This window comes from Gopherus flavomarginatus, chromosome 13 (genome assembly GCF_025201925.1).
Source record: "Gopherus flavomarginatus isolate rGopFla2 chromosome 13, rGopFla2.mat.asm, whole genome shotgun sequence".
In the NCBI taxonomy this organism is placed as follows: Eukaryota; Metazoa; Chordata; order Testudines; family Testudinidae; genus Gopherus; species Gopherus flavomarginatus.
Genome location: NC_066629.1, coordinates 27,685,126 through 27,711,920, shown reverse-complemented (window position 1 = coordinate 27,711,920; position 26,795 = coordinate 27,685,126). Strand labels below are relative to the sequence as shown.

The 26,795-nt window shown below is 51.7% G+C and overlaps 1 protein-coding gene across 2 annotated transcripts; it reads right to left on the bottom strand.

The window, feature by feature from the left end:
• Positions 1 to 735: 735 nt before the first annotated feature.
• RNF214 (ring finger protein 214) lies at positions 736 to 24,569 on the bottom strand. 2 transcript variants are annotated; one of them, XM_050921890.1, is made up of 15 exons: positions 24,447 to 24,569; positions 23,276 to 23,852; positions 22,341 to 22,400; positions 20,684 to 20,824; positions 19,705 to 19,844; positions 18,544 to 18,612; positions 16,721 to 16,817; positions 16,108 to 16,196; positions 15,496 to 15,586; positions 6,735 to 6,833; positions 5,974 to 6,350; positions 4,778 to 4,910; positions 4,319 to 4,426; positions 3,613 to 3,708; positions 2,537 to 2,791 (listed from the first exon to the last, which is right to left on the bottom strand). In XM_050921890.1, exons 1-15 carry the CDS (start codon positions 24,557 to 24,559, stop codon positions 2,726 to 2,728), a joined length of 2,256 nt encoding a protein of 751 aa, XP_050777847.1. In that variant the 5' UTR covers positions 24,560 to 24,569; the 3' UTR covers positions 2,537 to 2,725. The 2 variants fall into 2 exon arrangements, with proteins under 2 accessions (XP_050777846.1, XP_050777847.1); XM_050921889.1 differs by lacking the exons at positions 2,537 to 2,791; positions 24,447 to 24,569 and adding an exon at positions 736 to 2,141 and having other exon boundaries at positions 23,276 to 23,648.
• Positions 24,570 to 26,795: the final 2,226 nt, after the last annotated feature.

The following is a 26,795-nucleotide window of genomic DNA, read 5'->3' as shown; positions in this document are numbered from 1 at the left end:
TCCTCTCATCAGCAGAAGTTGGTCTAGTAGCAGATACTCCCCCAGCCCTGGGTCTCCCTACTTCACTAGAGACAGAGGCTTTGCTTTTGCCAGCACCATCTGGTTCCCATAACTTGCTCTGGTCCTGCACTCAGGCAGCAGCCTGACTCCAACCAAGGGGGAAGTTATGCAACTGCAACCTCCACGCTCCAGTGCCTGCCCGGAACAGCTCCAGGACCCCACTCAGTTTGGACCACAGCCTTCAAACATCCGTGTGTGTGCAGAAATTCACCAACGGGGCCAAACACAGCCATGCTGCATGCAGGTGACACCTCCATTGATTTCGATGGAGTTGCAGCTGCTTACAACAGTGCTGAATTTGTCCCAAGGACTGCAGAATCTACAAAGTAGGGGCCAGATCTTGAGAGGTGCTGGGCACCATTAACTCCCATTGAAATCAGCAGAGATCACTGGTTACCTCAGCCTGATGTAGGATGAAGAGCTCAGAGCGGGGAAGTTGGATCTTGAAATCTTTGTTATTCTGAGCTGCAGCGCAGCCAGCTTTATCTCCTGAAGAACTCCCTTCCCATGGGCCCTGAGTTAGAGTAACAGGAGACTGCGAGGACCACACAGCGCGTCCAGCTCTCTTGTCTAACGAGTTGGGGAGCAGGACGAGGACTGGGGATAGTTACTCTTAGCAGCTACTATAGATGCCCATACTCTGTAACCCTAATGTCGATGTAAGAACAATGAATGTTACACAGTAAATTATTACATTAAACAGAAAAGCCTTGTGTTCAGCCCCTGCTCATTGTCTGGGGGGCAACTCAGAGTGCAAGGAAGGATGGGGGGAGGGTGGTGGAGGGGTCTGAGCTGCTGAGGACTCTTTAGGGTTAGGGCAGGTATGGGAAGTTCCTGACTTGAGTGGAGAACTCAGCGAGATTCACTGACATTGTTATGGAGCCCAGACGTCCCGCATACCATGGGAAGAGACAAAGGTCATAGTGGAAGCAAGCACATTGGGTAACAAGGGTGCGGAGTTCTAGTTATCAGTTCAGCATTCCCCTCTGTACATTCTCAACAGGTGGGGATGGCTCACAGGTCAGGAATGGGGTAGGGTGAGGGAGAACCTCTGACCCATTCCACTGCAACACAAATTCCACTAACAGCTCATGCTTTTCTCATATGTATTCATAGGCTGAAATTATTTGCTTAATTTCTCCAATGACCCCTGGACTGCTGCTCAGTTCAGGTATTTAACAGTGCAGCAGCGCTAGGCAGAATAATTTAGTTCATTTCCATCCACACCTGGATGATCATTAACTCTCAGATTTTAGAACTAAAATTTGAAGTTGCTGTTGCCAGCAATCCCCCCGAGTAGCACAACTGCAGAAAGCAAAGACAAGTGACTCAGCTAGGGTAGTTTGTTCCAACGTTTGAATATGGGCAGGACGTGCTTGGCACTGTTCAGCCAGCTCCACTAGTGAGATAGGAAACCTGGCTCCTCATCTTAAATCTGGCGCAGGCCAGCAGTAGCTGTGAGGCAGGCTGGGGCTCCTGAGAGGAGCAACCTGGTTCAGCGCAGGGAAAGGTGTCTACGGTACAAACCGACCAGTGGTAGGGCTCAGCAGAGGCCAAAGACTGAACAAAGCATGAAGGTAGGGTTGAGTGTGTAGCAGGATGGAGGAGGGAAGCTTGCATTGTTGCTGTTCACTTCACCGGAGAATGGCCAATTTAATGGTAGCTTCAAGCACCTTCTATAGCATGCTAAGTGAGGCCAGCTCCACGTGCTGGGCTGCAATTATGCGTGTAGGATGCTGCCGTGTGTGCGTCCCCCCCAGACTGCATTCACCCTTTGACGCCATGTGCAACGTTCACCCTCTGTTTGGTGGTGGGGTCCCTTTGGCTACAGGTAGTTTGTCTGTTTTAACCTAAGGGAGGAGGTACTATGAAGTGACACTACTATAGAAAAGTCATTTTGTGAGCTGCCCGTGCCTTCTCCCACTGGAGCAGGAAGTGCTATGGCCTAGACGGGTGTGGGAGAGAAATGGCATCATGTCTGGAGCTCACGAGGCCCAGCCCCTATCAGGATAGTCCTTTCATCCAAGGAGCTAAGCACATGAGGAACAGAGTCTCTCCCTGTGGATAGGGCAGAGAGACACCTGTGGAGAAACAGACAGAAGTACAGTAATATGTCCAAGATCACCCAGCAGGACAGTGTAGAGAACCCAGGTCTCCCATGCACTAGCCCTGCACTCCAATGACTGGACTAAACATCCCCTCCACACAAGAGGCCAACACTGAATACTGGGCTGTTAATCTCAAGAGCCTCGGCATGCAGAGCTCTTCCACTGCAAGGTATGCACCCAGCCAGCCCAACGTGCTACCGAAGAGTCGCATTTCCCACTGCTCCTTCCAGGTTCCCACAACTGCAGAACAGCTCAGCCCGCTTAGCATCTTGTGACAGACAGACAGACAGACAGACAGACAGACATGAAAGCCATGAAGACAGCTAGGCTATAAAGCATGACCTGAAGAGGAGGAACAATAGCAAATCTATGCATAATATACAAACTTTTATTTACGAATTCGTATGTATACAGACTTCCTATACACACATTACCTATATAATAAAAATGTACATGTGTATACATGGTTGTATAAATATCTAACTGTAGAAATCTCAGAACCGATCCTGCCTATTCACAGCGACGTCTCCAACACAGATGCTTTGTTCGAGTGGCTGTCATTTAGGACTTGGACAAAAGGGGCAAGTGTCATTTGTGTTGGTTTGGGCCCAGAATTTGATGCACTGAAAAAGAGAGAGTCAATAAGGAGCCACCAGCCCAACGCGAAGGTAGTGTGCTAGACAGAGCTTCTACCAGGCTCCTGCTGGTTCGGGGCGCTATCTCCAAGGGATGCTCTGCTCCAGAGTGCACCATTAAGATTTCTGCATCTTGGGGACCAAGTTCACAGCAGGGAGCTTTATAACATGGCAGGATCACTAGGTTCTCCTAACGCAAAGAGCAGCTATTCTTGCTCTAGATGACTTCCTGTTTCCTTCTTAGCCACAAAGGGCAGACAACTGGGCTTTCTCCCCTGCATTTCACCCTAGTGAACCATGGCTGAGATGGCTCCTGTACAGGCACTAGGATCAGCCTCTCCTCACCCCAGTTAACAATTCACAGCTCCCAAAGCGATGCACACTCAATGGGGGCCAGCTCAGCAATTGGCCCTGACCTACACCAGAGTGGAACACAGTTAGGGTCTAACTGTCCAAATATGGAGAGGGCCGGAGAGCAGCATTTAGAGCAGGAATCAGGACTGTGCATTCTTAGAAACTGCAACTAAACAGCCATCTAAAGAGGGCAAACCTCCCAGCCCAGGGCAAGGACATGGAAAGGTTGGCTCACTAATTTCACCTGCCCCAGGGGGAATTGTTCTTTCCTTTAGGAGCATCATTTCCCAGGGGACTCCTGTCCCTTGCTCTGCGTTTCCCACCAGCTACGTAGGCTCCCCAGCCCGGGGTGAGGCTCAGCACCCAGAACTGCATAAGCCACATAAGAGTGTTTCCTGGCCAAGCAGCTGGCCCCTGCTGAGTGGCGGGAGGACAGTGTCCCAGGCCACACTTACCTCCTTGTGGAGCACGTGAGAACAGGCCATCGGGTGGAGCTCGCTGGGCTGCACGAGTTTCTGGCACATTAGACACAGCTTACAGGTAGCGGGGGCCTGGGTCACAGCAGCAAGCGTGCACACAGAAATGAGAGTCTCAGAAGTCTGGTCACCAGACCCAGCTCTAAGCGTCCTGCATCCCCCAGGGTCCACATCCCGCTAGACACTAGTGTCTCCTGCCCCCATCCCCACTAAGAAGGTACAGAGGAGGGCACTGCCAGCGCTGAATATTTACGTGGGAAACCCTGGGGACAGGGAAGCATACCAGCTCTGTGGCACTGATCAGACCTCCTCCCTCAAGGCGCAGCTTGTTCATTCCGCGATTGGGCTCTCTCCTGCCCCATGTCAGTGTCGCATGCTTGCCTATCCCAGGCACTCCGGTATGCCAGCTCCCCCCACTCCAGTACATTCCCTCAGGCCCTCACCTGTGCCCTGCTGTGGTGGATGTTTCACTCCTTCCCCTTGTGCTGAGTGCTCATGGCCAGCAGATGGCGAGGTGCCTGTGCCTCAGCCCTTCCCTCCCACCTCACCAGTCTAAGGTGAGAGCCCAGAGCTTGCACTGTGGGTACCTCCCAGCCTGTGGGGCACATTGCCGAGGTGCACCCAGCCCCCTGCAAGCCGTGCTGGGGAACATGCAGGAACTCCCAGGTAACTAAGAACATCTTACATGTGATGGTGTCCCTGGGTAAGACACCTGAGCCGGTGGCAGGAACATAGGGGTGCTGATCTGGGGCAGAGGAGCAGGAAACATGGGGGCCCTGATTCGGCCAAGTGACTGTTAGCAAAGATGATAAAAGGTATTAGGCATGTTTTAGAGGGAGTACTGAAGTCACCCCAGGGTATTCACGGGGGTGATGGAGACCAGCAGGGAGGGGACCTGTTGGACTCTGACTATTGCCTCTTGCCCAGGATGGAAAGCTGGGAGCTCCGGCTTTGCCTCTGTGATGCCATTTGTTTCCAAGGGAACGGCCCTGTACAACAGCATAGACCAGAACCATGCTGTAGTTCACTCCTGCCCAGCCCTCCTTTGACGAACTCCAATCAGCTGCCGCGGGGCTGCCTTGTCCAGGAGCTGAATGCTCCCCCTACCGGTTGGACTCTGACACTACTCATGCAGCTGACCCACCTGAGAACCCACTGCTGCGCCCTGATGCTCGGCCAGCTTTGCTGCTACCAGCTGATTCAGCTCTTCCATGGTCAGCCCTGCCATGGTTCTCCTCGCTGTCTTGATCTGCTGCAGTATGTTCGTCAGCTGGGCCCTGAGGAGACAGCAAGCAGGTCAGGAGCACCTGGGGCACAAGTTCTGGTCCCAGGTGCCAGTCAGCTGGAAGGTCTGTTTCACCACAGCAACCTGCGCCCCTTCTAGCAAGGGGCCCGAGATGCTGCTACAGGTTGGAGTCAGCCGTGGCCTTTCCCCAACCGCACACTGAGGTCAGCCACAGGTATGGTTACTTGCCATCCTCTCCTCCAAAGGACGGCTGCAGCACCTGGACAACAAGGCACCATCGGCCTACAGATGGCTCCAGTACTGTGGTATCCATGCACTTCATCACCTCTCATGCATGGATCCCCAGGGAATGCCAGGGAGGCAGGGCAGTACTATCCCCCCCTGTTACAGGTGGGGAGCTGAGGCACAGAGATCAAGTGATTTGCCCAAGGTCACACAGGGAGTGTGTCACGGCTAGTGCCCTAGCCCGGGACCATGCTCTCATTGCACTGGAAATACTGGGATACCTTAGCGTGAGGCGAGTCTAGTGCTGCCAGTGAACCCAGAAAATTCATGTCCGACTCGAGAGCCCTGCAGCGAGGGCAAACAGCAGCAGCCATCCTTGCTGTTAGAACACAGCAACACAACACTACTGTGTGCTTTTATTCCGAGTTCCACCACAGTATCTGAGCCCCTTCCAGAAGGGCCTTAGCCAACGCCGCAAAGCCCTGTAGAACGTGTCATTTGCTGGCTTCAGTGCACTTCCCAACAGGTACCACAGTCAGTCCCAAGCCCTGACTGAGGCAGAGTCTTCTCCGTTATGCAGACGGAAAGCTGAAGCACAGAGAGTGAGGTACTGCTATGTCTGCTGAGCTGACAGACGCTACTAAAGGACCCAAGGCTAGTTGCTGGAAACGCTTCGTGCACTGCTTGGCCCTACTCCTGGAACCGCGGTAGCACCGCATACTCAGGGCTTGCTCCACTCGCCAGACACACTCTGGGTTCTCGCCGATGGCACTGTTGGCTACACATTCTCAGAGACTCAAGTCCAGCCTCTTCTAACATCTTGGTTGCTACCCGACATGTAGGGCCCCACCCCAGACAGGGACACTCACTTGTTACACTGGGGAAATCGAGCCAAGAGCTTCTCCAGGATCTTTTCCAGCTTATCGACTGGCTGTGGCCTGTGAAACTCATGAGCACCCTTGACTCCTCCGAGCCCTGGCGGAGGCGGGATAGAGGCAGCAGATGTCACGTGAGGGCCATGGGTGCTGACAAGAGATGCCAATACGGGGCTGTTCCTCCCTTGGGAAGCAGGCAGAGGGGGTGAGGGCTGATTAGGCCTGGAGATGACAGGATTAAGGAGCGGGAAGGAGAGCGCCCGAGGATCAGCACTGGGCATGACCATGGGAACTGGGACCGGCCCAATGGTGAACGGGGGCCTGGGGGTACGGGATGGATTGGCCTGAAATGCCGGCATCATGAACTCTGTCTGAGAGAGAGAAAGAATACTGGTTAGAACAGGCCTGTCGGAAGTCAGCCAGGAACTCCTTCCACTCAGACTACAGACATGAAAACCTGGGGGTGGGAAGGAACCCACACCTCACAGATCCCCAGTTACATCTCCCAGCCAGCCGATGAGTGCAGCTGCCATGCTGTCACTAGGGGTGCACTGTCACTTCTACCATGAACACATACACATGCCAGACCACTACCTAAGCCAGGGTTTGTGACCAGCCTGCACCTCCAGTCTGCCCAAAATAGGGCTGGGGTCAGCAGCAAGGCTCTCTGCTAGCCTTAGAAAAGCCCCACACACGAGTGACCAGGAACTCTTCACACGGAGCATCTGGGCCAGGATCTGGGGAGTGACACTCACCTCTGATGGGGGTGGTGGCAGGGTGGGAGTTGGGATCTGTGGCAAGCTGCTCAGCTTTGCTCCATTCCTCACCAGCTGAATGTGACCATTGAACTGGTCCTAAGAATGAAGAAAAAACAAACAAACGTGTGTTTGTGTGGGGGGTGTTACCAACCCCTAACAGTCCCTGAGTCTCCCTCACTCCCAGCATGCGGTGTGACATGGCTGCCGAGGCGAAGGGCCCTAACATCAAGCACCAGCTGGATGATTCCGCAGCCTAACAGAGCAACAGTTTTGCTGGACTGGACCGTATGGGGGAGGCAAAGGAATTATCGCTTATGCAAAGGTCTAGCCCCAGCCCCTGCTGCCCTACGGGGCACATGCACATACTGAAACTTCAGACACTGGCACAAGCAAGGTGGGCGTAGCTATCCATAGTCAGTGCTGAGGGGTCATCTGGGGTCACTGCACTTCTGTGCAGGACTGTGTCCCTGGAGTACGGCTCACAAAGCAAAGGGAAGGTGTCACGGAGTGTGGGGGAGTCCGGCCCTGCACCCCTCTTCCTGGGACCCACAGTGACTCTCAGCCAGCCAGTAAAACAGAAGATTTATTGGACAACAGGAACACAGGTTACAGCAGAGCTTGCAGGCACAATCAGGACCCCTCCACCGAGTCCTTCTGGGCTTTCAGGGTGCTTGGATCCTAGCTAGGATACCCTGAATTCCGCCCACACAGCCCCAAGCCCAAACTCAAACTCCTTCCCTCCTGCCACTCACTTCCTTTGTTCCCCTTCCCGGGCAAAGGTGTTTGACCTTTCCCCTCCCTTACCTAGCTCAGGTTACAGGCTCTGGCATCGTCCATCCCCTAAAGTCCTCCCCTGCTCTCCCACTCCCCACACAGACAGTCCCTACTGCATCACATCTCTCCCCCCTTCGAGACTGAACTGAGCGGGGTCACTCTGCCCAGTGACCTGGGGAAGTTCAGGGTCCCCTCTCCGGGACAACGCATCCGCTGTCAGGTTGGCACTTCCCTTCACATGGACCACGTCCATGTCATAGTCCTGGAGGAGCAGGCTCCACCTCAGGAGCTTGGCGTTGGCTCCTTTCATCTGGTGCAGCCAGGTCAGGGGAGAGTGGTCGGTGTACACGGTGAAGTGTCGCCCAAAGAGATATGGCTCTAGCTTCTTAAGGGCCCACACCATGGCCAGGCATTCCTTCTCGATGGCCGCGTAGCTTTGTTCCCGGGGTAGCAGCTTCTTACTCAGGTACACGATGGGGTGTCTCTCCCCCTTTTCATCCTCCTGCATTAACACTGCCCCCAGTACCGTATCTGAGGCATCAGTGAACACCATAAAGGGTTTGTCAAAATTTGGGTTTGCTAGAACTGGGCCACTAACCAGAGCCTCCTTCAGCGCCCGGAAAGCCTCCTGGCACTGCTCAGTCCAGATCACCTTGTCTGGCTTCCCCTTTTTGCATAGTTCAGTGATGGGGCCGGCTATGGCACTAAAGTGGGGCACGAACCTTCGATAGTACCCCGCCATCCCAATAAAGGCCTGGACCTGCTTTTTGGTTTGGGGAGCAGGCCAGTCTCTGATCACCTCCACCTTGGCTGGTTCCGGCTTCAGGCAGCCGCTCCCCACCCGATGGCCCAGGTAAGATACTTCAGCCATCCCCACCTTGCACTTCTCAGCCTTTACTGTTAACCCAGCCTTTCGGAGTCGGTCTAGGACTTGTTTAACCTGGGACATGTGGTCCTCCCAGGTCTGGCTGAAGACGCAGATGTCATCAATATACGCCACGGCAAAACTCTCCATCCCCCTCAGTAGCTGATCCACCAGGCGCTGGAAGGTGGCCGGCGCTCCCTTGAGGCCGAAGGGCAGGGTCAGAAACTCATAGAGCCCCAGAGGGGTGATAAAGGCCGATTTCAGCCTGGCATCTGCGTCCAGCGGCACTTGCCAGTAGCCTTTGGTAAGATCCATAGTGGTGAGGTACCGAGCACCTCCCAGCTTGTCTAGGAGCTCGTCAGGCCTGGGCATAGGGTAGGCATCCGATACGGTGATGGCATTGAGCTTTCGATAGTCCACACAGAACCGGATTGACCCATCCTTCTTGGGGACTAGCACCACTGGCGAGGCCCAAGGGCTGGAAGACGGCTGGATCACCCCCAAAGCCAGCATGTCCCTGACCTCTCTTTCAAGATCCTGGGCAGTTTTACCAGTGACCCGAAAAGGGGAGCATCTTATAGGGGGATGTGACCCAGTCTCCACCCGGTGGACAGTCAAATTAGTGCGTCCAGGCTGGTTGGAAAACAGCTGTCGGTATAGATGCAGCACCGCTCTGATCTCAGCGTGCTGGCCCAGGGTCAGTTGCTCAGAGAGGGGAATCGCCTCCAGGGGGGAACCAGCTTTTGTCCCAGGGAATAGATCCACTAAGGGGTCATCTCCCTGCCCCTCCCAATGTCCACACACGGCCAACACCACATTCCCCCTGTCATAGTATGGTTTCATCATGTTCACATGGTACACCCGACGGTGATGTGCCCGGTTTGACAGCTCCACCACATAGTTTACCTCATTCAGTTGCTTGATAACCTTGAAGGGCCCTTCCCAGGCGGCCTGGAGTTTGTTTCTCCTCACGGGGATGAGAACCATCACCTGATCCCCGGTGGCGAAGGTACGGGCTCGTGCTGTGCGGTCATACCAGACCTTCTGCCTCCTCTGGGCTCGGGCCAGATTCTCCCTGGCCAGGCCCATGAGCTCGGCCAGTCTTTCCCGGAAGGTCAGGACATACTCCACCACTGACTCTCCCTCGGGAGCGGCCTTCCCCTCCCATTCGTCCCTCATCAGGTCTAGGGGCCCCCTCACCCGCCTTCCATAAAACAGTTCAAAAGGTGAAAACCCGGTAGATTCCTGGGGTACCTCCCTGTACGCAAACAGCAGGTGAGGTAAGTACTTGTCCCAATCTTGCGGATGCTGGTTCATAAATGTTTTTAGCATCATCTTCAGCGTCCCGTTGAACCTTTCTACCAGCCCGTTGGACTGGGGGTGATACGCTGAGGCCCAGTTGTGCTGGACCCCACATTTCTGCCATAAGGACCGGAGCAGGGCCGACATGAAGTTGGACCCCTGGTCCGTTAAGACCTCCTTGGGGAACCCCACCCGGCTGAAAATTGTCAGCAGCGCATCTGCCACTGTGTCTGCTTCGATAGAGGACAAGGCCACCGCCTCGGGGTAGCGAGTGGCAAAATCCACCACCACCAGGATGTATTTCTTCCCTGACCGGGTCGTCTTGCTGAGAGGTCCCACTATGTCCATGGCCACCTTCTGGAAAGGTTCTTCTATGATGGGTAAAGGCCTCAAAGCCGCTTTCCCCTTGTCCCGGGCCTTCCCCACCCTCTGGCAGGGGTCACAGGATTGGCAGTATTGTCGGACATGGGTAAAGACCCCAGGCCAGTAAAAGTTCTGTAGCAGCCTCTGCCTGGTGCGCCGGATTCCCTGGTGCCCTGCGAGAGGGATGTCATGGGCCAGGTACAACAGCTTGTGACGGAACTTCTGGGGAACCACCAGCTGCCTCCTGATCCCCCATGACTCTACTTCCCCTGGGGGAGCCCATTCTCGGTACAGGAACCCCTTCTCCCACAGGAACCTCTCCTTGCAACCTCTCCTCATGGTCTGTACCGCACTAAGGTCAGCCCGGTCCCTGTGCTTCCGCAAGGAGGGATCTTTCTGCAACTCGGCCTGGAACTCAGCAGCTGGGACAGGAATGGGGACCGGCTCTCTCTTGCTGGCTGGGTCTGAGGCCGCAGCCTCTCTGCACCGTGCCCCTGGGCGTTCCCCGCTCCCTGAGTTAGGGTCCTGCACCTCAGGTCGAGTACCTTCCCCGTTGTCGGGGAGCAGTGCCATTTGCTGACTCTGACTACGAGTCACGACCAGGGCACTCTGGGTGTTACTAGGCCAGTCCTCAAGGTCCCCTCCCATTAACACGTCAGTGGGCAAATATTGGTGTACCCCCACATCCTTGGGGCCCTCCTTGGCCCCCCATTTCAGGTGTACCCTTGCCACGGGTACCTTGAATGGGGTCCCGCCCACGCCCATCAGGGTCAGGTAGGTGTCGGGCACCATCCGATCTGAGGCCACCACCTCGGGCCGGGCCAGCGTCACCTCTGCGCCCGTGTCCCAGTACCCAGTGACCTTCCTCCCATCCACTTCCAGGGAAACAATGCACTCCTTCCGGAGGGGCAGCCCCGCGCCCACCCGGTAAACCAAAAACCCAGAACCGGGAGCATCCACAGGTGGTATGTTGCCAACCCCCCTTTCCTGGGAATGTAGCCCCTCCTCCGATTGGGTTTTTACCCAGTCCACCCTCTGCGGGTTGGGTCTGCTTGGTCTGTCCCTGAGCTTGGGGCACTGGGCCCGTATGTGACCTCGTTGGCCACAGCGATAGCAGCCCATATCTCGTGGGTCCCCTTGAGTGGGTCGGAGGGACCTGCCGCTGGATGTTCCCCTTTTGGGGGGGTTCTCCATAGGCCCCTTTTGGGAGGTCCCATGATGACTCTCTCTCTGCGTTGAGGCAGGCCTGCTCCTTCGAGACTCCTCCCTGCCATCCCCTGCCCGACTGTCCACAAATTGGTCAGCCAGCTGGCCTGCGTGCTGCGGGTTCTCCGGCTTCTGGTCCATCAACCACAGCCTCAGGTCGGACGGGCACTGCTCGTACAGGTGCTCCAGTATGAATAGGTCAAGCAGGTCCTCTTTAGTTTGGGCCCCAGCTGTCCACTTGCGAGCATACCCCTGCGCCCGGTTGACCAGTTGTAGGTATGTGACCTCACGGGTTTTACGCTGGCTCCGGAACTTTTTCCGGTACATCTCAGGAGTCAGCCCAAACTCGCGGAACAGGGCCTGTTTGAACCGTTCGTAGTCCCCTGCCTCCGCCCCTTTCAGTCGGCTGTACACCTCCACGGCTGTGGAGTCCAGTAAGGGGGTGAGAACTGCGATCCTGTCTGCAGGGTCAACCCTGTGCAGCTCGCAGGCATTCTCAAAGGCCGTCAGGAAGGTATCTATGTCCTCCCCCTCCTTACGCCGGGGCAGCAAGTGCTTATCAAAGCTCTTTGTAGGCTTGGGTCCCCCCTCACTCACCGCAGCTGGAGCCTCACTGCTCCTCAGCCGGGCCAGGTCCAGCTCATGTTTACGCTGTTTCTCCTTCTCCTCCCACTCACGCTGGCGCTGGTTCTCCTCATGTTTACGCTGGTTCTCCTCATGTTTACGCTGGTTCTCCTCATGTTTACGCTGGTTCTCCTCATGTTCACGCTGTTTCGCCTTCTCCTCCAGCTCTCGCCTCTTTAACTCGAGCTCCTCCCGTCTCAGCTCCCTTTCATATTCCAGCCGCATCCGCTCCACGGATGCCGAGCGTTGCCGGGAGGATCCCCTGCTGGGGGGTGGGCTTCGCCGGGTAGATCCCCTGCTGGCCGGGGGTGTCACGGTGCCCTCGGTATACACTGGGCTCCTTCCCGCCCTTCCTCTACGCCTAGGAAGGGGGGGTCTCGGGAAGCCCTCGTCCGCCGGCTGACCACTCCCAGCGGGGACAGACACTGGTGCCTGCGCTGCATCTGCTCGGCTGCTTCCCTCAGAGACAGGGCTCCGTTCATTCATGCGGTCTCCCTGCTCCAGCTGTGCAATCAGCTGGTCCTTGCTGAGCCTCCCTGGGTGCAGCCCCCTCTGCTTGCACAGCTCCACCAGGTCACACTTGCGCCGCTTGGCATACATCTTCCTGCTGACCACTCACAGGCCGGGGTGCTCGCCGCTCCCCACGGTTTCCAGGGGGACCCCTAGTGCACCAGCCCTTCTTGAGGTCACCACCTCTCTGCCAGGGTCGAGCTGCAGACTCCTCCGCCCCTGGGACCGCTCGCTGCAATCCCCCGGGGGACCCTGTTACTGCAAAGTCCTTCTCACTGGGCACACACTCCCAGGGGTTAACCACCCCTTCGTTTTACTGCTCCCCAGTCACTTACTGCAGGAAGCGCCGTCCACGGGGTGCAGTATCTCCCGCCGCTGCCACCAGTTGTCACGGAGTGTGGGGGAGTCCGGCCCTGCACCCCTCTTCCTGGGACCCACAGTGACTCTCAGCCAGCCAGTAAAACAGAAGATTTATTGGACAACAGGAACACAGGTTACAGCAGAGCTTGCAGGCACAATCAGGACCCCTCCACCGAGTCCTTCTGGGCTTTCAGGGTGCTTGGATCCTAGCTAGGATACCCTGAATTCCGCCCACACAGCCCCAAGCCCAAACTCAAACTGCTTCCCTCCTGCCACTCACTTCCTTTGTTCCCCTTCCCGGGCAAAGGTGTTTGACCTTTCCCCTCCCTTACCTAGCTCAGGTTACAGGCTCTGGCATCGTCCATCCCCTAAAGTCCTCCCCTGCTCTCCCACTCCCCACACAGACAGTCCCTACTGCATCACAGAAGGGTGATGTACACACTTTCAAATGCAGTCTCAGACACCCCTTCAGGTGAATCCCACACACACGACACAAGATGAGTCAAGTCCAGGACCAAAGAGCTTTACTATAGAATGTTATTTAGGAAGAAAAGAGAAACCAACCCTAAAAACCTACCGGGGAGAAGCTGATGAGGTACCGGAGGGCGTGTTATTGAGGTTAGGTATCAGCCAGATCCTCAGGCCTGCCTCAGTTGTCTTGCTTACATTTTGTTTTTAATTCCTAAGTCCTGACCCATCTGGACATGCCCATAATTAGTGTTTCCTATCTAATCAAGTTTATCTTTTACAAGGCTTATTTATTTCACTTTGTAATTGTATGCCCACCATAGAATGGCAGGACAGGGCACAAATCATTGTATAACTGCATTGCTATAGAAAGTAGTGCAGCTATTTGTGTGAGGAACAGATATATTCTAACGAATGGCCAAGTTATTGCCACAATAACAACACAGACCAAATCTGAGACTATATTACAAAGAGAAGCTAAGTTTCTTCAGAACATCATAAGGCAATGACCTTCAGCCCCACACAAACAAAGCCCCTGGCTGACCAAACATCTTCAAAAGCCCTATGTTAGGAAGAGATTTCATTGCAAATAAGATCCTAGGTGTTTATTAGAACAGCCTCCTTGTATTTTGTTAGAATATTTACATGAAAGCATGTATTAACAATAGAGCAACTGAACACCACAGACAAATACAGAGAGGGAGTCTGGGTATACAGCCAGCCATGAAGGCAACAAGAACCCCAAAACTGATTAATAGACCCTAGGTCACAATTTCTATTTGTCAGAGCAGCATTCTAAATTTATCTGAAAGTTTTCCTCTGTGTTTAGCTGTCCCCTAATTCAGTGAATCATAGAATCTCAGGGTTGGAAGGGACCTCAGGAGGTCATCCAGTCCAACCCCCTCCTCAAAGCAGGACCAATCCCTAACTAAATCATCCCAGCTAGGGCTTTGTCAAGCCTGACCTTAAAAATCTCTAAGGAAGGAGATTGCACCACCTCCCTAGGGAACCCATTCCAGTGCTTCACCACTCTAAGTGAAAAAGTTTTTCCTAATATCCAACCTAAACCTCCCCCACTGCAACGTGAGACCATTGCTCCTTGTTCTGTCATCAGGTACCACTGAGAACAGTCTAGATTCATCCTCTTTGGAACCCCCTTTCAGGTACTTGAAAGCAGCTATCAAATCCCCACTCATTCTTCTCTTCTGCAGACTAAACAATCCCAGTTCCCTCAGCTTCTCCTTGTAAGTCATGTGCTCCAGGTTCCTAATCATTTTTTGTTATCCTCCGCTGGACTCTTTCCAGTTTCTCCACATCCTTCTTGTAGTGTGGGGCCCAAAACTGGACACAGTACTCCAGATGGGGCCTCACCAATGCCGAATAGAGGGGAATGATCACATCCCTTGATCTGCTGGCAATGCCCCTACTTATAGAGCCTAAAATGCCGTTAGCCTTCTTGGCAACAAGGGCACACTGTAGACTCATATCCAGCTTCTTGTCCACTGTGACCCCTAGGTCATTTTCTGCAGAACTGCTGCCTAACATTCGGTCCCTAGTCTGTAACAGTGAATGGGATTCTTCCATCCTAAGTGCAGGACTCTGTGCTTGTCCCTGTTGAACATCATCAGGTTTCTTTTGGCCCAATCCTCATTTGTCTAGGTCCCTCTGTATCCTGTCCCCACCCTCCAGCGTATGGGTTCAAACTACAGAATAATAGATTTAGACTGAATCTCACGAAAAACTTCCCAACTGTAAGAACTGTAGGACAATGGAACAAACTGCCTAGGGACCTTTTGGAAGCTCCTCGACTGGAGGTTTTCAAAAGGAGGCTGAAGCCATCTGCCTCCCATGGTTTAGACACAACAAATCCTGCATATTAGACTAGATGACCCTTGGGGTCCCTTCTAACCCCATGATTCTATGGTTTGAGACCACATCTGAGGCACGGCCTTGTCAAGGTCATTAATACCCGGCCATTTGGGAGTGTTCATTTTCATGCTCATTGACAGAGTTCTGCAGTTATTCCTAACACCAGTTTCAGCAGTAAATGTTAGCAATGTGGTTGGAGCAGTAGGAGAGACAGAACAGGGACAATGGGAGTCCCAAATAGTTTAATCTAATGATCATTTAAGGGCTTGCTTGAGAACACCTGACAAGACTTGCAGAATCAGTGAAGGGGGTTGCGGGGGATGGTAACCCAATCAAGTACTTAAAATTTGTTTCATGCTCCCATTCCTCCCTCCTAAGTATTTTTAGGGATTGCTTAATGCCCAGCAGAAATCCTACCCGGACACTTTCTTTGGTCATTCGAATCCTGTTCAGCCTCATTTCCCACTCCTGCTTGGGTCGTATGGTCTCCAGCGTGGGTGGTGCTGACCTATGCAGAGACAAGGAGAATTAAAACGGAAAAGAGGGTTTGAGCCCGTAATTTTTGGTAGCAAAATGGGAACACCTACAAGCAGGAACAACAGAGACACCTATTCACACATTACTCTCCATTGTTTTTCTCCCAACCCTGCCCCTCTTCCCTTGTCCCTCCATTGCAACTCTAATCCACTTTCTGCTCAAAGAGAGCAGACCTTCAGAGGGTGCAGCTTGGGAGTTAGTACACAAGATGCTGGTGAAGAAAACTGCAGCACACAAACCTCAATAGATTTGGTGCATGACAGATGCTCAGCAGCCAAGAGGAAAGAATATGCGGTAGCTAAAGATTAAGGAAAACACATGGAAAACTGGAACTCCACCATCTAGTGCTTTGAGGACCTCAGGGCAGGAAACCCTAACTTGGTTGTAACAATGTCTCTCACATTCAAGCACAGACTAGTTGGGGTTTTAGGAGGGGGTGAATAGGAGTAAACTGGTTTAACTTCGCTCCCTATTGGCCAATACAGAACTCACTTGAGGTAGGTGAGGTGTAGCTCCGCCTCTTTTTCGGCTTCTTCTAGTTTCAGAACCAGCAGCTCCTTCCGGCTCTCCAAAGACAATATCTAATGGAGAGAGACCACAGACATCGAGCGCACGTACTTGATTATCTCCTGCAGGCCATGTTGCTCATCCTCCCAGGTTGAGCTTGTCACTTTGCACAGCGCTTAGCACAATAGGGCCCCAATCCTGACAAACATCCATCAGCAGATCACAGTTATTTTTCTTGCTCTCTGCGAAGAGCAAGACCCATCCAAAGAGCCCAACACTCCACTGTTCCTTTCACCCATTTTGCAGGGAAGACACATGCACCGTGCCATTGTCAGCCTGCCATGGTTATTAACTCTAGGCCAGTGGCTTTCAATCCACGGCCCACTTGCAGCCCAGTCAGCACACAGCAGCGGCCCATGTGACTTCTCAGGGCCATACAGGTAGTTTATCTATTGTGTGGATGTGGCCCACATAACACACACAGAGCTGCACGTGGGGCCCACAATGGTAAACCAGTTGAGAACTACTGGACTATGCACTGTTCTGCATCAATCCATGACTTGCAACCATGCCCTGCAGTAAGGCGCCTCATACCAACCTCTGCTTTCCAAGCCCTTTCTGTTTCCTCCAGGATGTTCCTATTGATCTCATTGTGCTGGTTCTTCAGCTTATCTAGTTCCATCTCCCATACCTCCCTAGAAGCAAAAGCAGAACAAGTGTCACTAGTGCCTAAACAGACATGTTGACTGGCCATCTGGGATTGCAGAGTGGCCAAACTATTTGGTAAGCTGCCAGCGCATTCCTTGGTTGCCTTAAGCCCAAGGATTGCACCCAGTTTGCAGACTATGGCAGCAATGACCTTCATCAGACATGTAGAGGCCACAGACCTCAAGCCCAAGCTGGGTCAGTGTGTACAAGTGACCAGTCATTTCACAGCAGGACACTGAACATCTTACTCTGAAATGGGCACCCCTGAATCAGCCATGGAGATCCCTGTAAACTTTCGTTGCTCAAAGTTACACCTTCTAAGATGGGGTTCAAAGATGGTAGTAATGAATGGTCCGCTCTCCTCCTCTTTGTCTCTGTGTGCGGGGCGGGGTGCCTAACAATGCAGAAGGTTAACCCTTGCCAAGATTGTGTCCAAGTCTGGCAAAAAAAAATACATGTCTGAACTAGAAAGAGACCTTAAAGTGATGTGGGGGTTCTAGAGGATCACAAATTGAATACAAGTCATCAATGAGCTGCAGTTGTGAAAAAGGCTAATATCACTGTGGGGTGTATTAACAGGACTGTCGTATGAAAAACATAGGCGGTAACTGTCCCACTCTATTCAGCACTGGTGAGGCCTCAGCTGCAGAACTGTCCCCAGTTCTGGGTGCCACACTTCAAGAAAGAAGTAGATAAGCTGGAGAAAGTCCAGGGGAGAGCAACAATAACGATAAAAGTCTTAGAAAACTTGACCGATGAGGAAAGGTTAAAGAAAACTAGGCATGTTGAGTCATGAGAAAAGATGACTGAAGGGGGACCCAGGAACAGTCTTCAAACACATTAAGGGCTGTTATAAAGAGGACTGTGATCAGTGCTTCTCTATGTCCACTGAAGGTAAAACAAGAAGTAATGGGCTTAATCTGCAGCAAGGGAGATTTAGGTTAGATTAGGAAAAACTTTGTAACTATAAGGATAGTTAAGCTCTGGAAGGGGCTTTCAATGGAGGTTGTGGGATTCCCGTCATTGGAGGTTTTTAAGAACAGGCTGGACAAACACCTGTCCAGGAGGTCTAGGTTTACTGGTCCTGCCCTCAGTGCAGGAGGCTGGACTAATGGCCTCTTGAGTCCCTTCCAGATGAATCAAAACCCCCAATCCAAACAGCCCAAACTCGGAAGAAGTTCTATTTTTAGGGTCTCATATTACTGCCCATCACTATTATCTGAGCACTCAAGTTTGGCTCTGGATCAGTACTTTGAAGCTTGAACCTGTCTCTACTCAGAACATAAATATTCCAAAGTTAAAAACAGCACTGAGGCAAAAGCATGTGATAGCACAGTGGGATAAATGGACTAGTCTGACCTCTGCAAGCACAAGTTCAGTTACAGGTAGAGGTGACAAAGTCATTCCGTGTGGCCTAATTCTCATCTACACCAATGAAGCACTTGGTAGTCTCTGCTCATGATAAGCCTGTGCCTAACAGGTAGGAACTGATGGGCATTGGCAGAGCTGGGGAGGAGACAAAAAGCATGCACCCTACCCCATGTGCCTCTAGTCCACATTATCAGCCTCTCACTTGGAGCATCACATTCACCCATGGGGAAAAAGTCTCACTTTGGAGCTATTGTGTGTGATTTAATGTTTCCAAAGAATTAAGGGGAAGGGAATGGAAGGAGAGCACTCCACAGAACGGATTTTATAGAAACAGAGTCCTACTTTTCATCAGACTGCTCTGCGATTAGAGAAACAATTTTATTTTCCTTCTCCTCCTGTTCCTTCAGTAACCTGCAAAAGGGAGAAAGGACAGATCAAGTCACTTACTGCAAGTGTGGAGCCTTTCACTTATTACTGTAGAGGGCTCAGGACTAAGAGCAGATCAAAGTCAGGAGCTCGATACAGTGGTCTACTTTGAGAAATCAACCACAAGTATTTTTGTAAGGATGCCACTGATGCTTTCAGGGGAGCATAAATCTTCGTTATATCATGAAATTGTGCAAAGAAAGCCACTGTCCAAGCACCAGTTTATTTGCAGAGGGACACACAGTAAATGGATTTGGTACTTGGATTATTATTATTAAGGTAGTTTTAGAAGGACTGTTTAGAAAAATGCAATCACTGTGCCCTTTAAAGTAGGACCTACAGCATGGGACAGTAGATGATAAACTCTCTCCCAAAGTGTAAGACCATCCCCTCCCTTCTCCCAAAAGGAACCCAAAGTACTTTACAAAGTATGAGCCAAATTCTGCTCACTTTATCCATGTAACAGTCCCATTGTAACCAGTGAGGCTGTTTGCATGAGAAAGGCAAGCAGCATCTGGCCCTAGAGAAGAACAGCAGCTGGTTTTACAGTGCTGCATACTCAACCCTCCTCAGTAGCTCAGGGTGAGCAGCAAAGAACAACTCGGTCACCCAATACTGTTAGCTATCTGTAGGGCACCATCCATGTAGCATCTGAGCAAACCATCCACAGGGGTAATTCTGGGCAGACAGGGAGTGATCAGTCAAACTGAAATTGGGCCACAACACCAAGACGGCAAAGCACTAAAGGACTGAGCGACCCCAAGCACTCAGGGCTTCAGCTGTATGTCTCCTTTGTCAAGATAGGTCAGCCAACAATCTCAACATTGTCTCTTTGAAAATACATTCATTTTGGGGAGCCTCTGTATACTTAGATCAACTACAGACCGAGTTGCTTAAAACCTGAACAGACCTCCCCTAATATATTAAAACACACACTGCTAGAGATACCTTTGACAGTCCAGAAAGGTCACATGGTGATGCACTCTCCATCTAGTGCATCAGACTAACCAGAGGTGCCCTAGGGTTCAATCATACACTGTTTTATTTCAATAAACCCTTGCTCTCCCACAGGAATACCTTCTGCCTTTCTCGCAGAGCTTCTCAATTTCGGCTTTCAGATCCTGCTCCTTTTGCAAGAATTCTTTCTTCTCTTTCTCCATCTTCTTCTTGGTCTCTTCTCGTTTGATCGTCACATCCTGAATGGCCTTCAGGATCTCCTAGAGCATAGCCAGCACCAAGCAAATAAAGAACATAAGCTCACCACAAGATTGTTTTTTTAAATTCTCAACTTGGTGCAATTAATTGTGTGGATAATTACACGTGCCACAAAAGGGTTTTAAAAGATAAATGTTAGATCAGTCATGCAAGGTGATGGGCTGAGGATTATAAACAAGAAACTAGAATCTGCTGCACAAGACAGATGAGTGGTCTATGTCGCAGGTTCTCATGCGGGGAGGAGTGGGTGGTCCAAAACAGGTGTCAGGGGTTAATAACCTTCCTCCCTTTCTTTAAATCTAGATAAGAGCATGTGCTCAAGCTTTTTTCTGTTCTGACAAGGGTTCACAGTATGGAAGAAGAGGCTGAGAACCACTGGTCTAATCCAATGGCTCTCAAGCTGCAGGACAGAGCTGACCTGTCACACAGTCCTAACTCTCCTTGTTCCCAGCTCCTATGATTCATACATGAAATGCTTCCCTAGTGCTACTGCTGTCGTTGTCATGGGGATGCTAGGAGATCATGAACATGAAGGGACCGGTCCACGAGATGCTGTTTATTTAGATGTAATCCACATGATTAAAGATTCGGAAAAATAGACATCTAAAAAAGTCCTTTGCCCTGACTCTCGCTGTGACCAATATCTGACTCTTGGAAGAATCCCCACATAACGCACTTGGCAAGTTGTGCAATGTTCCCCAAAAGAGAAATCCCTTCCTGAGCTCTCCCAGCATCATCCTGTGCCCTGCAGCATGGCACTGGATCACCCCAGTTTAGCAGTACAATCGTGAACGGTGTTGGGCAGGCTGGATGTTGAGAGAAAAAGTGCTTCGTTTGATACCTGGTGATTCTTCATCTCTTCTTCCCTTCGTTGCTGGAGCTGCTTGAGCTGCACCTGGAGTTGATTCTCCACCTGCCTCTGTTTGTCTAGCACTTCCTGGTAACGTTCCTTCAACAAGGCCCTTTCAGACATCATTTTGCCCTGTAATGGACAAAAGTGTAGGCAATTGTTTCCTGTCTCCTACTGCATCAAAGAGAATGATGCAGACAGACCTGTCATGCAGCACAAAGTGCTGATGCAATCAGAGGAGAGCAAGTCATCCCAGTAGGGTAATAAAAGCTCAGGAGAAGGCAAGATGCAGGCTGTGAAGAGCCATGGTTAGTGTGATTCCCAGTCAAATAGCGCAGGCCCTCTTGGATCAGAAAAGGCATACACTCCCATATCACTGGAGCAGGCATCAACTACTTTTCAGCTTCTTGTCTAGCAACTAATTACAGGACTGTAAAGCTGCCATTTAAATGAGGCAGTATGTCTAGTGGTTAGAGCACAGGGGGACTAAGAATCAGATTCATGGGTTCTAGATACTACCTTCTGGAAACTCACTTAATATCTCTGGGGTGCAATTTTTTCAGATGTAGATATGATATTAATGTTTCCCAACCTAACACGAGTGCTATGACAATTCACGAAGGTTTTGTCAAACGCTTTGGAAGCAAAGGAGCTCAAAAGGAGCAAGGGTGAGGGAGATTTGGAAAGAAATAAGTCAGTGGTATTTCAATTGCCTTGCGGCCAAAGTGAAATCAAGGTAGATCCAAGGTATCATATTGTAAGAAAATCTGCCAGGATCCTCCTTGCCTCACATGTTGGGTATGTCACATGTAGAACAAGTGGCACAGAAAACTGCCCAATTATACAAATACTAACATCACCATGATGTGTGCTTTGGACAGGATCTCAAAGCACTTTACCAACATCAGTGAAGCCTCAATGGGTATAGCTATGCTGTAGTGTAAACCCAGCATTAGAAGAACTCGTCAGCAGACTCTGGGTTTGTTAACCTAGGGCTTGAGTTTCGACACTCATTTGTAACCTCAGATGAGGAACTGCTGAACCTTGGGTCCCAAATTGAGGCTCCAGAGTTTATACTGCACTACGCAGGCCCAAGTTCAATCATGCGCATATCCCAGATTCCCTAGCATTCTAGCCCTTTGTTCATGGTGCAATGTGGGAAAACGTGACTGTCCAGAGGGACAAAGAAAGTCAGTCCATGGAACTGTGGAATACGGTTGGCAGATTTTCAGAAGATGAGGCCAGCGGGGCTATGTCTACATGTAAAGCAATAGGGCTGGAACCATGAGTCCTGGCTTAGACCCACCATCTCATGGGGTCCCAGGACCCTGGGTTAGCATGATTTGTGCATAGACAGAAGGGGGCTAGGCTTGAGCCTGAATCCTGAGCTACATAGCAGTATAGACACACCCAATGTCATTTCACCCGTAAGTAAACAGAGAAGGTTTAGGGCCTCATTTTCAGTGGTCCTGTTGGGATCCTGAGTTCCCACTGACTCACAAATCCTGATAACAGGGAATGGAGGCCTCCTCAGGCCTGAGTAACTTGCCCAGTGACAGAATCAGTAAAAGATCTGTGATCGGAAGCCAGGAATTTGAGATGTAGTCCCCTATTCTAATCACAAGACTGGCTGTTCTTTAGTACTCACCAAGTTCTTTTCAATATCTTGATCTGTGCTCACCTCCAGATCAGCAGTCTTGAAGTCAGTCTGCACAGATAGAAACGGTTACTTGTGTTACAGCTCTTTGGAGGTGCAAACAATAGTTTCATGCACAGACAGTTCCCACTTTTAGAGGAACTTTTAGTGGTCTCCTGAGCCAGCCCTGAAACCATTTCATTCATCAGCCTTGAAGCAACATTAGAAAATTGGGCAACATGACTGGGACCAGAGTCAGTGCTCAGGTCAGTTGGTGCTCATAATTCCCCCACCCACTTTTTTGTTTACAAAAGACAATACGCACACACTGTAATGGATTTTATAAGGGACAGAGGCACGTATTGCTTTGTATCGGGAATGCCTGCAGTCCAGCTCACTCATTGCTATGCTATCTGCCATTCTCACATCCTTTCCTCCTACAAAATAGCTGGCATCTGTAACATCCTATCAAGGAAAGAGCCCTTCCAGGGAGCCTAGAAAATGACCTCTACAAACCAGGGAAATCAGAAACCATCCAGAACAGACACAGAAGCTTTAGTTCTTCCTGCCACAAGAGGCACATATTGCATGAACATATTGGCAAAGGACAACAAGGACTGTTCCAAACCTAAGAAAATTACTGGACTTTAAAAGGGATCCCATCTCTAGGAAGAGTTCCCGCAGGATCCTCTGTTCCACATCACATACTGTGAATTAGTGGATTAAAAGGCCCTATGGAACTGTTAAGCATATACTTGCCTGAAATAAACGAAACAAACAGAAAACCAGAAGAGCTTGCCTGGTGCACACAGCAGGCTCTCAGTTGGGAATCAGTGCTTCTGTCTTCCATCCCCCAACACTGCGCCCCGCCCCTCCTCCCCAAAGTCAAAAAAAACCAAGCTGGAGAAAACTCAAGCTTCATGAACATAAGGAAATTGGTACCTTACCTGCACTGCAATGTTCTGAGAGGGCTTCTGGGATGAAGCTTCCTGATCTGAGTCGTGCGCAACTCTACTGTCTTCAATCCCATTCTCCCCATTTGGTGGCACCTCCAGGGGTTTACTGTCCAGCTCCAGAGCCCCATCCCCCTTGGCCTGCTGCAAGTGTGAAGCTTCCAGTTCACCTTCAGAGCAATTATTGGTAGCACGTTGCTGTTCTGCATGGACATCTACCTGGAAGTGCAGAGAAACTGTTTGCAGATTTTCCCCAGGCAGCAAGGTTCTCTCTTCTTCCATCGCACTGTCTGAACCCTCTGAATCAGACCGATACAGCTCTTCAGTTGAGGAACACCCCTGCGTCTCTCTGGAAACAGCATCAGAGTGTCCTACCGCTCTGGGCGTAGGTTCTTCTCCTTTGTTTTCTGCAGCCAGCAGAGATGCATCGGTCAGCAATATCCCAGAACCTCTTTCTGCTCCTCCTGAATGAGCATCTCCTGTACTCTCACTTGTTATTGGTTGGCTATGATCAGCAGCTTCCAATGATAGGGGATCATTCTCATTTTCTTGTACAGAAAGGTCACTTATGCTATTCAAAAGAAACAGATACTAATCCATACTTTGCATTCTGATTTCATCTTTCACCCAAGTATCTCAAAGTGCTTTAAAAAGTATATCCCACAATCACCCTGTGAGGTAGTTCAATGTTCTCATATTACAGCTGAGGAAACTGAGATAGAGGTGAAGCAACTTGTTCAAGCCCACATGGCAAGTCAGTGGCAGAGCCAAAATCTCAGACGAAGGAGACCCAAGTTACTACTAGGCCACACTCCCTCCGATATACTTTGCTCTATTTATTGCACACTCTTCAGTCGGTTCCATTCTCTTTACCGGTTGGGATTTTAGAAACTGCCACTCAGAACCTACAGCTAGAACACCATCCCCTTCCCTGCAGCCCAGTGATAAGAGGAATAGTAGAGAAATGGTCTTCAATTTTCCCCACTCTCAATGCCCTCCAAATGCTGCCTCAAACCAGCTAGTTCAATAAGTTAACACCACCAAGGGCAGTCCTGCTTTTGCAGAACTAAGAGGCCATTAAAAGGAACCATTTGATTGATTTTGTGCATCTCTTTACACAAACCATCAGTGAGCAACCTCACACACACACACCCCTACATCCTACCTCACAGGCAAATTGTCGAGGTCTTTGTATGGGTCTGATTCTCGTAGGACCAGCTGACCAGCAGGGGATTTCTCAGGAACAGGCACCTCATCCTTGGTTTGCTCTGATGCCATAGTCCTTTCACTGCAGTTAAAAATCATCATTAGTATTACAGATGCACATATCGGTCCCTGCAATATGAGGGCCCCCCTGTGCTAAGGGCTTCACAAACATGTCATAAGAATCTCCACCGCAAAGAGTTTACAGTCTACACAGACAAGACGAAGGGTCGGAAAAAGAATGTATCCCTATCACCATTTTACAGATACAAACATGAAGCACTAAAGAGATACATTTCCTATTTATTTATAACTTTAAAAGTATAGGACATTACAACAAAGGCAAACCTGTTTAAAACAGAATCCCTGGGAACCATTAAAGTGGATACATCTATATATGGCATCTTCAGACATTGTGGATCATTATTACCAAACATTAGTTAACAGACAAGTAAAGATAAAATCACTAAAATTACGACTGTATCATCTTCTATTATTAAAGAGATCAATAGGGCGTCAGTGACAACCACACACAAAGTATGAAAGAGGAAACAAGTAACTGCTGCTGAAGCAGGATGCCAATACCCCTTTTCACCAAATATTCAGACCCATAGGGCTAATCCATGGCACCCTTGCAAACATGCAATCTACACAATACAGGACTGTCCAACGTGACTCAGTTACTTTACAGTCTGAGACCAGCTGAAATTCTTCAAGGGATATTTGACAAGTAAGTCTATATATTTGTATGGGGAGAAATCCCCCTGGACTTCATACACAGTGTCCACACCTTTAAGAGCTTGTCTACACTAGAAAAATGGGTCAGGGAGCATTAACTAACCGCAACCTCCTTCTTGGTGTAGCTGCACAGCAATGCCTGTGACCTCAACAGGGCAGGCTGAGTACCACCCGAGGCTGGTCCAGAAAGTAAAAGGTGTTGCCATGCATCCACATTAGAAACAAAAGGTGTGATTAGGCAGAAGTGAGTTAACTACCTTGACCGACCCCTCCCTCCACCCATTTTGACAAGGCTGGAAGCCACCACTGCTCCTGAGATCCTGGCCACTGACACCCAAACAAGGCGGCAATTCTGAGAGAACCGGGCTGCCCTCGCTGGAACCCGGGGCGTGGCTGGGCCCGTGTAGCGATTGCGGAGCAGGGAGAGGTACAGGAGCAGCCGCCCCTTGGAGAGGGCCGGTAGGGACACAGGCGGGAGCAGCCCCTGCGGGGGAAGAAGGCGGCTTCTCAGGCAGCAGCCAAGGGGACTCTGCGGGCAGAAGACGGGGAGCTTGCTGAGACCCCCCACTGGAGGTCGGAGAGGAGCCCCAGGGAGAGGGGGAGCAGGAGGGGAGGCTCCCGGGGGAAGGCGGCCGGAGGAGGGGCAGAGCGGAGCCCCCACGCAGAGAGCAGGGCTGGGCCGCAGGGAGCATCCCCCGGGGCGGGGCGGGGTGAAGGGGGAGGGGGCGCGGGGGAGGCTGCCCCGGGGCGGGAGAGGGGGCGGGGCGGGCCGGGCCGTGCGGGGGCCGCGCACCCACCTGCGGCCGCAGCCAGGCCTAGCAGCGCCCCGCCCCCACACTTCCTGCGCCGCTCGCCGAGGAGCCGGCGGGGCGAAGAGGCGCCGTCAGCGCCGGTCGGAGCTGGCTCGGATCCCGAGAGCGCCCCCTGGCGCCGGGGGTCCGGCTCCGGCAGGACCGGGACCCGTCACAGGGCGCTATTGACAGCGACCCTATGGGAACCCTAGCGAGCTCGGCCCGGGAACCCTAGGGAACCCTAGCGAGCTCGCCCCGGGAACCCTAGGGAACCCTAGCGAGCTCGTCCCAGGAGAGAACCGATAGGAACCCTAGCGAGCTCGGCCCGGGAACCCTAGGGAACCCTAGAGAGCTCGTCCCAGGAGAGAACCGATAGGAACCCTAGCGAGCTCGGCCCGGGAACCCTATGGGAACCCTAGCGAGCTCGGCCCGGGATAGAACCGATAGGAACCCTAGCGAGCTCGGCCCGGGAGGGAACCGATAGGAACCCTAGCGAGCTCGGCCCGGGATAGAACCGATAGGAACCCTAGCGAGCTCGGCCCGGGAACCCTAGGGAACCCTAGCGAGCTCGGCCCGGGAACCCTCGGGAACCCTAGCGAGCTCGGCCCGGGATAGAACTGATAGGAACCCCAGCGAGCTCGGCCCGGGAGGGAACCGATAGGAACCCTAGCGAGCTCGGCCCGGGAACCCTAGGGAACCCTAGCGAGCTCGGCCCGGGATAGAACCGATAGGAACCCTAGCGAGCTCGTCCCAGGAGGGAACCGATAGGAACCCTAGCGAGC